Source organism: Grampus griseus, assembly GCF_964374135.1.
Source record: "Grampus griseus genome assembly, chromosome: 8".
In the NCBI taxonomy this organism is placed as follows: domain Eukaryota; kingdom Metazoa; phylum Chordata; class Mammalia; order Artiodactyla; family Delphinidae; genus Grampus; species Grampus griseus.
This window is the reverse complement of record NC_139002.1, coordinates 15859463-15872001: the sequence shown is the minus strand read 5'-3', so window position 1 is coordinate 15872001 and position 12539 is coordinate 15859463. Positions and strand designations below refer to the sequence as shown.

The 12539-nt window shown below is 39.1% G+C and overlaps 1 protein-coding gene across 3 annotated transcripts in view; it reads left to right on the top strand.

Annotated features, from left to right (window-relative positions):
* Positions 1 to 12288, top strand: part of RNF214 (ring finger protein 214) — a 50111-nt gene extending 37823 nt beyond the window's left edge. For 2 of the 3 annotated variants that reach the window (XM_082659384.1, XM_082659383.1), the window contains exons 7-15: positions 8316 to 8412; positions 8627 to 8715; positions 9305 to 9395; positions 9599 to 9697; positions 9896 to 10272; positions 10407 to 10539; positions 10754 to 10858; positions 11134 to 11229; positions 12151 to 12288. In XM_082659384.1, the coding sequence (XP_082515510.1) occupies positions 8316 to 8412; positions 8627 to 8715; positions 9305 to 9395; positions 9599 to 9697; positions 9896 to 10272; positions 10407 to 10539; positions 10754 to 10858; positions 11134 to 11229; positions 12151 to 12216 (1153 nt within the window). In that variant the 3' untranslated portion in view covers positions 12217 to 12288. Of the gene's footprint in view, positions 1 to 8315; positions 8413 to 8626; positions 8716 to 9304; positions 9396 to 9598; positions 9698 to 9895; positions 10274 to 10406; positions 10540 to 10753; positions 10859 to 11133; positions 11230 to 12150 lie in introns of those variants that run through there. The other variant, XM_082659385.1, reaches the window with a different exon arrangement.
* The last annotated feature ends 251 nt before the right edge of the window (positions 12289 to 12539 follow it).

Genomic DNA, 12539 nt, shown 5'->3' with positions numbered 1-12539 from the left:
CCGTGGCATGTGGGATCTTCCCAGACGAATCTGTGTCCCCTGCATTGGCAGGCAGATTCTTAACTACTGCACCACCCTGGAAGTCTACAAGTATTTTCATCTTAAAATAATCTTTATACCAATTCGTGGGTTCCAAGTGGGCCCCATCATTGATTTGGTAAAACAATGCATTGATAATTAGGAAAATATTGCTTCAGAGTTATGCAGCTCTTCCAAGTGTTGATACATTTTATTATACAATGTTTAAAGAATCACATTTGTTGGGACTTCCTTGATGGTCCAGTGGTTAAGACTCCCTGCTGTCAATGCAGGGGGTACAGGTTCGATCCCTGGTCAGGGAACTAAAGTCCCGCATGCCGCATGGTGTGGCCCAAAAAAGAAAAAGAAAAAAAAAAGAAGGATCACATTTGTTTATATCACTGTGGATCTCATCAGAATAGTCTTTAAGTAATGGGAAGCCTTCAAGCTCCCAGTGGCCCATGCAGACTTTCCAAAATTCTGATTTTTACCTGAAAGCTCAAATGTTATTGTTGGCAACAAACACTGTCAGTTGTTTTCTTTGAAATAACAAGAGTAATTTGTTCATTTTTCAAGAACGTGTCTGCTAAGTACTCAAATTCAAATAACCATAGTTTCTCAGTTGTTCTTTTAAGTAAAAATGATTTTTCATGAAAAAAGAGGCTAGTTCAAGTTTCAACTCAAACAGTCTCACATGTGCTTTTCCTCAAGGCAACCATTGTATTTTGGCATGTAGCATTTCATAAACAGAATATTAAACAGTTATGTATTTAAGGGTTGAAATTTAAGAGGATTATTACTTTTGATGGCTTCATCAAGGGCATCCTGAAGTAAAAGTGCCCCCCCACTCCCAACTGCAAGTGTGTGGCAGTAAAGAATACAATGACTAGTAGTATAATTTTGATGCCACTGCCTTCATTTGTGTATGGTGCCAATATTTGTATCCACTATAATTTTCATACAAGTAGGAGCAGTGCAAGTATCAACACAATTGTTCTCAGATAAACCATGAGATTCAAAAGAGTTATTCATCTTGGATTAGGTCAGCATCACTTGTGTTTGTTGCCAGGAATTCATACACGACATCATCTTCAGTGATTAGTTGGTGCCAATGCTAGATGAATGTAAACAAAATAGCAAGATTAGTCTTGTCTGTGGATTCGTCTATTTGTAAAGTAAAATTACAATTCTGCAGATGAGTTATTAACCAAGTCTTCAAATTTGCAGCAAAATCTTTAATTTGGTGAATTAATATATCATTAAAAAAGGGGCACTGCCATGATTTATTTTACTGACTTCATTCAGCAGGCATATAGCAATGTCACCTGTACCAAGTCGTGCTTCTCCAGTTAAGGAAGTACAGTAACTTACCCTAAGATGCTTCAGTGGCTTTTTCATTTCTAACTTGAAAGGTGTTAACAATTTTTAAGACTTGTAAAGAATTCATCACATCTGCATTTAAAATATTCAGCTACTTTTTCTTTAAATTCTGAATGATTGATCTCAAAATGTCACTATAACTTAACTGGCATAATATAATTAGAAAATGTTGTGTTGCCTAAGATACAGTAAGATAAATTATTAACATCTATAAAGTCAAGAGAAAGATGACTCTTGTCATACTTTGGTTTCATATTTACAATTTTGCCTAGTTTTTTTGGAGTAGATTCTTCCTTTCCATGAGTCAGATAACTCTAGGCCAGTTGCATCTTTTTTAGTATCTTTAAATGTATGTATTGCAGTTGTGGGTTGAAAAAGTAAGTCTTCTAATCTCCCTGTTTGGAGTCAATGATTCATTCTTAAATATAAATGAAAAATTACAAATAAATTTTCTTTTATTTTAGAAAAAAATAAACTCTAAAATAATACATTTTAGATATAATTTAAAAATTGAGAAGAGTTTTCCAAAAATTTTTGAAGTGTTATTGTAAAACAAAATAACAAAAAGTACTTGTTTCTACCTGATGTGTGAACTTTGAAATATTACAGTAATGATTTATTGAATAGTAATGAGATTATAGTAAGTGTAACTAAAGATAGCTGTAAGAGCACAAACAGAAGTACTGAGAAGGAAAATACCTTAAATTATACCCTAAACCTACTACCTTAAAAAATGCTAGAAAACGTTAGAATACAGAAGCATATATTCCACTAGCCATCAGAGTGATGATCTCGTTACACTTTGTGTAGTCTCAGGGAAACTCCACTGTAGACTCATGAAAGAATGAGAGAGAAAAAGGCAAATGAATTTAGTGTTATTATGAAACTAATTTTGCTTCATAGACCAGGCCCTCAAAGGGTTTTGGGGACCATGGACTGTGTTTTGCAAACTGCTGTTCTAGATTATTTCTTCCATACCTAGGGCTTCTACTACTATCTCTGCTAGTGACACTCTCATCTGTATCCCAGCCCAGACTACTTATATATCCCTTGCCTGCTGAACTGCCTGGACTATTTCCTCTGCTTGGTGCTCTGTTTCTCTTTGGCATTTGCATATGCTGTTTGATCTGCCCAGAATTTCCTGTTCCTTTTGTTCACTTGGAAAGTTACTGAATTGTGAGCTGCTTGGGGGCAGGAACTAGGCATCTTTATATCCCCAGCTTTTAGCAGAAATGTGACATTGTGCTGCTTAGTAGATGTTGAGTTAAATTGAATCAAGGAAGAACTCTAGCCTCATAAACAAAAACTTTGCAGTGCATCTCAGGGTAAAGTTTTTTCTCTTTTTGTCTGATCTCATTCATTCTATTGGGTTGGCCAGAAAGTTCCTTTGGTTTTTAAATAAAAATAAAGGACACATTTTTCATTTTCACCAAGAACTTTATTGAACAACATATTCACCGTTTTGGTCCACTACCTTCTGCCATTTTTCAGGCAACTTCATAATTCCATCTTCTCAAAACTTTTTATCTTTTTGAGCAAAGAATTGGTCCAGGTACCTTTTAGTCTTCCAGGGAATTGAAATTTTTTCCATTAAGAGAATTTTGTAAAGACTGAAATAAATGGAAATCCGAAGGTACAATGTCTGGTGAATACGGCAGATGAATCAGAACTTCCCAGCCAAGCTGTAACGGTTTTTGCCTGGTCATCAAAGAAACAAGCAGTCTTGCGTTATCCTGATGGAAGATTATGTGTTCTCTGTTGACTAATTCTGGATGCTTTTCATCGAGTGCTGCTTTCAGTTGGTCTAATTGGGAGCAGTACTTGCTGGAATTAATCGTTTGGTTTTCCAGAAGGAGCTCAAAATAGAGGACCCTTCCAATCCCGCCATATACACAACATCACCTTCTTTGGATGAAGACCTGTCTTTGATGTGGTTGATGGTGGTTCATTTCACTTGCCCCACGATCTCTTCCATTCCACCTTATTGTACAGTATCCACTTTTCATCACCTGTCACAATTTGTTTTAAAAATGGAACGTTTTTGTTACGTTTAAGTAGAGAATCACATGTGGAAATATGGTCAAGAGGTTTTTTTCTGCTTAACTTACGTGGAACCCAAATACCAAAGTGATTAACATAACCAATGATGTGGTGCAAAAATCATTTGGTGCGAATGATTTTCAGCGCTTGATTTGGATATTTTGAGTATGTCGGCTCTCTCCCGAGTGGTATAACATTGATTGTTCTCAATTAATGTCTTGATTTGATTGCTCTCCGCTTCACCTGGTCTACCCAACCGGAGCATCGTCCAGTGAGAAATCTCCAGCATGAAACTTTGCAAACCGCTTTTGACACGTTTGATCAGTCACAGCACCTTCTCCATACACTGCACAAATCTTTTTTTGGGTTTCAGTTGTGTTTTTACCTTTCTTGAAATAATAAAGCATAATATGCCGAAAATGTTGCTTTTTTTCTTCCATCTTCAATATTAAAATGGCTACACAAAAATTCACCAATTTTGATAAGTTTTTTTTTTAAACGCATGCTGATATGACAGTAGTCACAATACAGCCTAACAAAATTATCTCGAATGAAGTTAAAGACAACTAAGCGCTACTGGACCCATCTTACGGAAAAAACCAAATAAACTTTTTGGCCCACCCAATATATTGGTTTGTATTAGCTTCAGTTCAGAGAAAAGACTTTTATAACCTAACTCAAATTCAGGACGGCCAACTCCTATCTATATTAATGCATCCACCGGTATTTGTTTTGTTTCCTTTTGCCTTGTTTAGAGTATAATATATTCTGAAAGGAAGGTATTTCAGCTGAGGACTCAACATCTTAATTTTTAGTTCTGTCTTTGACTGTTGAGAATATTTCACAAGACACTTATCATCTGCTTCTCTGCATTAAAATCACCTGATCGCTACCACCACTTTTGGTGGAAAAAAATGTATTCACGTATTTTAGTTTCTCTAACATCCAAATGATAACTAACATTTCTTAAGTTCTTACTATATGGCAGAGACTGTCCTATATGTTCTGCATGTATTAACTCATTTAACCTGCATAATGGCTCTGTATGAGAGGTAGATTATTTTATTATCCCCATTTTTCTTTAGGAAAATGAGGCAAAGGTTAAGTAACTTGCCAATGGTTGCACAGATAGTAGATAGTAATAGTCTGGGTTTGAACTGTGAGTTTAGTTTGGCTCCAGAAGCTGTGCTTTTAACTGCTGTGAGAAGCTTCCTCTCAAATCTAATTACTTTTATCATTAACCTATGTTAGTACACATGCACAGATAGATGCTCATTATAATATTTATAATTGTGAAATTGAAAATAAGAGAATACCTAAATCAATAATGGGATATATGTACAATGGATAGTTACTTAAAAATCACAGTTTTGAAGAATACTTAATGATATGGAAAAATACATTAGGATGAAAAAGTAAGATAAAAACCACAGTTTTTGTTTGAAAAGCGTATATAATGGATTTATATGTTACATATGCATATATAAATATACAAATTTATTTTAAAAGACTGAAAAGAAGTATAATAATGATTTTTTTGTGCGTAGAGCAATTGTAATTGTAGAGCAATTTGTTGGATGCTTCCCATGGGCTAGGCACCATATTAAATTCTTCATGTGTGTTTTCTCAGTGAACTCTCCCATCAGTCGCATGATGTAGGTCCTACTCGTTTCTCAGATGAAGAAACTGAGGCCTAGAAAGATTAAGTAACTTGTCAAGGGTCATACAACCAGTAAGTAGAAGAGTTGGGACCTCTGTATTAGGCTCTTTCTGTTTTTTTTTTTTAAATTGAAGTATTGTTGGCTTACAATGTTGTGTTAGTTTCTGGTGTACAGCAAAGTGATTCAGTTTTACGTGTGTGTGTATGTGTGTGTGTGTATGTATGGGCATTCTTTTTCAGATTCTTTTCCATTATATATTATTACAAGATATTGAATATAGTTCCCTGTGCTATACAGTAGGACCTTGTTTAACTACTTTATATAAAGTAGTATGTATCTGTTAATCCCAAGCTCCCAATTTATCCCTCCCTCCCCCTTTCCCCTTTGGTAACCATAAGTTTATTTTCTATGTCTGTGAGTTTGTTTCTGTTTTGTAAATAAGTTCATTTGTATCTTTTTTTTTTTTTAGCTTCCACATATAAGTGATATACGATATTTGCCTTTCTCTGTCTGACTTACTGCACTTAGTGTGGTAATCTCTGGGTCCATCCATGTTGCTGCAAATGGCATTATTTCATTCTTTTTTATGACTGAGTAATATCCAGTGTGTGTGTGTGTGTGTGTGTGTGTGTGTGTGTGTGTGTGTGTATATACACATCTTCTTTATCCATTCATCTGTCAGTGGACACTTAGGTTGCTTCCATGTCTTGGCTATTGTAAATAGTGCTGCTATGAACATTGGGGTGCATGTTTTTTTTGTTTTGTTTAATTTATTTATTTATTTTTGGCTGCATTGGGTCTTTGTTGCCATGAGCGGGCTTTCTCTAGTTGCAGAGAGCGGGGGCTATTCTTTGTTGCAGTGCGCGGGCTTCTCACTGCGGTGGCTTCTCTTGTTGCAGAGCGCAGGCTCTAGGCGCATGGGCTTCAGTAGTTGTGGCACATGGGCTCAGTAGTTGTGGCTCGCAGGCTCAGTAGTTGTGGTGCACAGGCCTAGTTGCTCTGCCGCATGTGGGATCTTCCCGGACCAGGGCTTGAATCTGTGTCCCCTGCATTGGCAGGCGGACTCTTAACCACTGTGCTACCAGGGAAGCCCTTGCATGTATTGTTTTGAATTAGTAGACTCTTTCTGTTTTGTATTTTCTAAATTTTTTATAATTTGTATTATTTACATGATGAAAAGCAAAATTAATTTTTTAAAGTATGCAAACGTATTGGGACAAGTCAGACTTGTACAGTCTGGTAGGATTTATTCATTGGAACCATTGATTCTTTAAACTAGCTAAGCAAAATAACAGAAGCATGGGACTTGAAAGAAATTAGACCAAACATTTAAAGAGTTAAAACATACTCAGTGGTTTCTATTATATCAAGGATTTTTTGGGCGTCTACTATGGGCAACTGATTTTTTTTTTTCTAGCATGGGTTGCAGTTAGTACCCCTTAGTGAAGTGAAATCTGTTACATATCTTACAGGCTAGTGAACGTATGGTAAGGCTGACCATTTTTATGACTGTTTAAGAATTCCTTAACCATTTCTGTTGTGGTTGCTAGTAGTTCCTTTTGTCTTGTTGGATCCCAAGGAGATAGATGTTGCCAGATGCCCAAAGAAGAAGATTTTTCTGTGTGTGAATTTGTGGGATGTCCCCTGTGGACGTGGCAGTATTTTTCTAATATAATTGTAATCCCTAGTTGATAAATGAATTTAATGAAAATTAGAGGTGTTCGATGAACACTGATAGTCTTTAAGAACAGCATCATTCACAGAAAGCAGCAGCCATGTTTTCCTACAATCATCCCATCGTCACAGAGTGTCTAGCAGGCTAAATGGACCGCTGATTGACCCCTCAACGTATATCACATATTCTTATGGTAAGAGGATTCTGACTCCTCATATATTTTTTCACTTGAGGAATATGTGCTGTATTAGGAAAATACATCTACTTATAAACCTTTGTCTAAAGAACTGTTAGAGAAAGAAAAAAAAAGAACTATTAGAGAATTCTTCCTCTGGCAGGAAGTTTATTTGGAGAGGACAACACATGGAGATGAAGGAAGAATATGCCCTCCTAGCTGTATCTATTACATGAGTTGACCTTGTCAGCAGAGGGCCAGACGGATGTTAGTGAATCAATAAATGAATGTGTGTGTAAGAGACACACAGACATACACACTTGTACTTTATGAAATAGCTAGCCAGGGGTGTGTGGAGAACTGGACAATGAAAAAAGGGACCTGAAACACTTATGTTAAGTGGATTTTTTCCTTTCATATTATATTTAAGGTTACTAAAAAAACCAGAAGATGAATAAAATTATTTCTCTCACCGTAGAAAAGTGGGAACATTTTTTTAAGACAGAATCCTTCCCAATCTTTTCTTCTTATTTTCACCTTTTAGAAATTCAGTGAAAATAATGTACACATCTCCATACTATTCTGTCCACTGATCTGGGTAATCCTGTTGCTTTTAGCTATGTAACTCATTACATTACAGTCAAGTGTAATACAGGGAAATTCTTCTGCCGGTTCTGTGCCTTTGTTGGCATCTTCGGTCCTGAGTAGAATGATCAACCACCCCACATCCTGGGAAATCCCTCATCCCTGGGCAAACTGGGACAGTTGGTCACCCTAATCCTAAGGGTGTATATTACACTCTAGGGATGGGGCTGGGGAGCTGGTGTAAGAATGAAGGAAACTGATGGAAAGGAAAAGTCCTGAGGTATGAAGACAACATTTTTTCCTTTTGAAGAATGTTTACTATAGCTAAGGTTGTGTGAAAATCAGTAAGCCAGTATCTCTGTGGTTAGTAGTGAATTAGTGATTGCTGCCTTAGGGATAAGTATTTTGGGTTTAGTCCTGCATTCTTCAGTACCCATACCAAAAGACAAGGAGTCAGAGGAATGCCATTTTGATTTGAGCACTCCTGGATCATAGAAGAACATTCTGCCTTCAGTGGGTTTTGGTTCTAAGTACGCACTTTGTTCTGGGTAACTTTATTTTAGCAAATGGAGATGTGAACATTTTTACTTTCAAATATAGGGTGATTATACAATTTCAGACCACTTTAAACATAATTTGTATATATCTATAGTTAATACTTAGAGTAACACTTCCTCTAACATACTAGGTAGACCAGTTTCAGGTTTTACTTTCGCCTTGGTGTTCCTTAGCAAGCTTGTCTTTCTCTCCTAAGTCTTGTTCTTGGCTTCTTACCTTACAGAGAAGTGTGGGAAATGGAACTGGATAGACTCAAGAATCAAGATGGTGAAATAAATCGGAACATTATGGAAGAGACAGAACGTGCCTGGAAGGCAGAGGTGAGAATAGCCGCTATGTTGAAGCTATGTTGAAGGTCTTGATTTTGGGCTTCCAGATGGTGTGTACTTTTGGTATAGCATCAATACTGCACACTAAGCTATTTAAGTATTATGCCGTAGAGCCACTAAGCATTGTTTTAACTATCTAAGGGTAGCTTTGTGTACGTAAAATTAATAAAGTGTGTGTGTGTGTTTGTGTGTATGGTTTCCTTAGATCTTATCACTAGAGAGTCGGAAAGAGTTGTTGGTATTGAAACTAGAAGAAGCAGAAAAAGAGGCAGAACTGCACCTTACTTACCTCAAGTAAGTACCTTCCATTTCTGGGGTCTTAATGGCCCTGCAGTTTTGTGTTTTGGAGGCATTTCTTTTTAGGTTTTGAAGCCCTGGGCCAGCTAGTCTGGCACTTATTCTGTCTTCACGGGGAGTCATCTCTGTATGATAGTAATTTGTTCAGTGATTTCTCTTCCCATACTCTAAACTTCCTCACTCTCTGACTCTTCCCTTTCTACAGTCTTATAGTTTTGTACTTTTTATTGTATTATTTCCAATTGGATAAACAGTATCTCTTATGCTGTCAAGCATAACAAATGTCTTTGGAGATTTGTTTCTTATACAGTCATTTCTCCTCTTTCTGCCGTGAAATTTTGAGGACCCCCGTGGCATTTTCAGCCAGACAAGAGCCCTCTCTCTGTGGTTGGTCCGCTTTCTCCAATACTTGTTCTGCAAGATGCTGGAGTTAAAGTGAGGCAAACGGCTTAGAACCTTGACCTTCTCCTGCACATGCTCCGACCTCTTCTCTCCAGGCCCATTAGCCAGCTACTGTTCTGCTATCTCAGAGAGTTAGGAATTGGGTTTTCTTTAATTCTGTAAATTACTGTTGGTTTCTTGAAAGGTCAACTCCCCCAACACTAGAGACAGTTCGTTCCAAACAGGAGTGGGAGACAAGACTGAATGGAGTTCGGATAATGAAAAAGAATGTTCGGGTAAGTGTGGTGATGCGTGATCATTGAGTCAGAGTTAATCTGTGCTTAAACACTTCTGGTGATAGGGAAGGACCTTTTGCATTGCCCTTAGGGCCTGTTCTACAACTCCTCTTGCTTTCCTGATATAGGATGGTGCTCTCTTTTTAGGCAGGCTCATTCTGCTTAGCAGTAAAGGATAATTCTTGCTTTTCTCTCTTTTCTAGGACCAATTTAATAGTCATATCCAGCTAGTGAGGAATGGAGCCAAGCTGAGCAGCCTTCCTCAGATCCCGACTCCCACTTTGCCTCCACCCCCATCAGAGGTAAGAGCACTGGCTTTGGGGAGTCTACCTTTGTGTGTTGGTGGCAGAGCCTAGAGTCTTTCACTTGTTCTTTTTATGAAGATATCGGGACCATCCTTATTTGGTACAAGAAACAGTTGCTCACTGATCTCTGCTCCAGTTTCCTAAACTTTCATTTTCTTTCTCTCCCACTTGTCTTCCACCTCGTCCCCTCTGCAGACAGACTTCATGCTTCAGGTGTTTCAACCCAGTCCCTCTCTGGCTCCTCGGATGCCTTTCTCCATTGGGCAGGTCACAATGCCCATGGTTATGCCCAGTGCAGATCCCCGTTCCTTGTCTTTCCCGATCCTGAACCCTGCCCTTTCCCAGCCCAACCAGCCTTCCCCACCCCTTCCTGGCTCCCATGGGAGAAATAGCCCTGGCTTGGGTTCCCTTGTCGGCCCCCATGGTCCACACGTGCCCCCTGCCGCCTCCATCCCACCTCCCCCAGGCTTGGGTGGTGTTAAGGCTTCTACTGAAACTACCCGGCCCCAACCAGTAGACAAACTGGAGAAGATTCTGGAGAAGCTGCTTACTCGGTTTCCACAATGCAATAAGTAAGTATCTTTAAGGATTAATTTTAAAAGTGTTTTTCAGAGAAATGTTTATGGGTTAAAATAGGAGAGGTTTCATAGATATTCCTCATGAGTGTAGTATAGAATCTCTCCCCCTCAACATTTTTCTTTCTTAGGGCCCAGATGACCAACATTCTTCAGCAGATCAAGACAGCACGTACCACCATGGCAGGTCTGACCATGGAGGAGCTGATCCAGCTGGTAGCTGCGCGACTGGCAGAGCACGAGCGGGTGGCAGCAAGTACTCAGGTAAGAAAAGCTACTTGGCGGAGAACTCAGACCTGCTGAGATGTTGGGGAAGAGGTAGATTTCAGAAATATTTGGGGTGGGAAGAAGCATTGCAGCCAGGGGTATCTGGCCTGCTTTCTTCCTTTGCTGCGCTGGGAAATGAATGACTTCTCTTTGTTAAATGCCCTGTTTCTCAGATGTTCCTCCCTCACTGTGACAACGTTTCTGCCCACAGCCCCTTGGTCGGATCCGGGCCCTGTTCCCTGCTCCATTGGCCCAAATCAGTACCCCAATGTTCTTGCCTTCTGCCCAAGTTTCATATCCTGGGAGGTCTTCACATGTAAGACTCTATTCTTTGAAAACTGGGATGTGGAGAAGCTGGGGGTGAGGAGGGAGTGGGTTTATAGGTGGAGCGCAGGAAGAAGCCGTCATCTTCTCAGCTGGGTTGTTGACAGCCCCAGCTGGGAAAATGCAGGTACTCTGTATTGGAACTTTTCTTTCTTTTGGTGTAAAATCTTTTTGCTACATGGAAAGAGTAGATGGAATCATGGGCATATAAGGCAAGGAGGCCCAGAGGTGCCTTACTCTTTTGACTGTCCCTCCTCTGCTGTACAGGCTCCAGCCACCTGTAAACTGTGTCTAATGTGCCAGAAACTTGTCCAGCCCAGTGAGCTGCACCCAATGGCATGCACCCATGTGCTGCACAAGGAGGTGGGTGCTGCATGCCTTCCTCTTTTTTCCACTCTTTCTTTTTGACAGCTGAGATCGTTTAATTTTCTTGAACATTGTACAGTGTTGACGCTCATCGTTAATATCTAAACATAAGGTTTCAGTAAACCGTGGCTTAAATGTCAGCAGAATTCAGAATACTGGCAGCTAGGCTCTCCCAGCTTCCTTCTACCCCATTCCCTGTAGGGGACTGGACTGGGTAAACAGTTCATACTAGAACACCGATAGTCACTGCCTTGGAAAATTGACAATAAGATATACATATCTAACCATTGTTTCAGACGTACCATTTCCAAGAGACTTTGCTTAGATGAGAGGAATGGAATAGGGAACCTGAATATGAGATTAGTAACTCCATTAATAAAATAGTTGGAAGGCTGACCTATTAGAGATTAGCTTCACAAACTGACAAGTTATTCCTGTCTTTTATGATGGTACCAGACAGAGTTAAATCTCTTAGCACCAGGGATGATTTTTTTTTTTTTTTTTACTATTTTGTTTTGTTCATTTTGTTTTTCTAAGAGGTAGAAACTGAATTTATATCTAAATTCTTGGTAAGGGAAAATCCTGAATAAGATTTGAGGGCAATGGGTATTAGGAGATGGAAGCTCATCTCAGGCTAAATAGATGGCAAGAAGGAGCAAGTCTGTAGACAGTCAGCAGGAAGCAGCTTCTCACTGTCATTAGCTGATTGTTAATGTTCCCTGTAAAACAAGATCAGGTTCACCTGCTCTGAAGACTCTTCTGGCGGTAAAAGCCAGTGAAGCAGCCCTTCCAGTCCCCCAGTGAGCTTTTCTGACTCAGTAAACATCCCTTAGACCTGTTGAACCTTAACAGCGCTCTCTCCCCTCCTTCCCTCCGTCTTTCCTGATGAACCTGAGGTATGTCTTTCTTTCTTTCCAGTGTATCAAATTCTGGGCCCAGACCAACACAAATGACACTTGTCCCTTTTGTCCAACTCTTAAATGACGGACCTGACTGGGGAGGAAGAAGAGGAGAAACTGATGTGAACAGGAAGCGCGGGTTCAAGATTTCTAAAACTCTATATTTATACAGTGACATATACTCATGCCATGTACATTTTTATTATATAGGTAATGTGTGTATAGAAAGTCTGTATCCAGATGTTCGTAAATGAAAGTATGTATATTATGCAGAAATGGTCTGTCCCCCTCACCTTTCAGTTCCTCTGGGGGAAGCAGATTGTAGGTAAGATGGTATTTAATTTGGCCTTGAAATTATGATATTCCTGCCTAGGGCTGTTTTCAGATGCAATATAAAAACCATCTAGG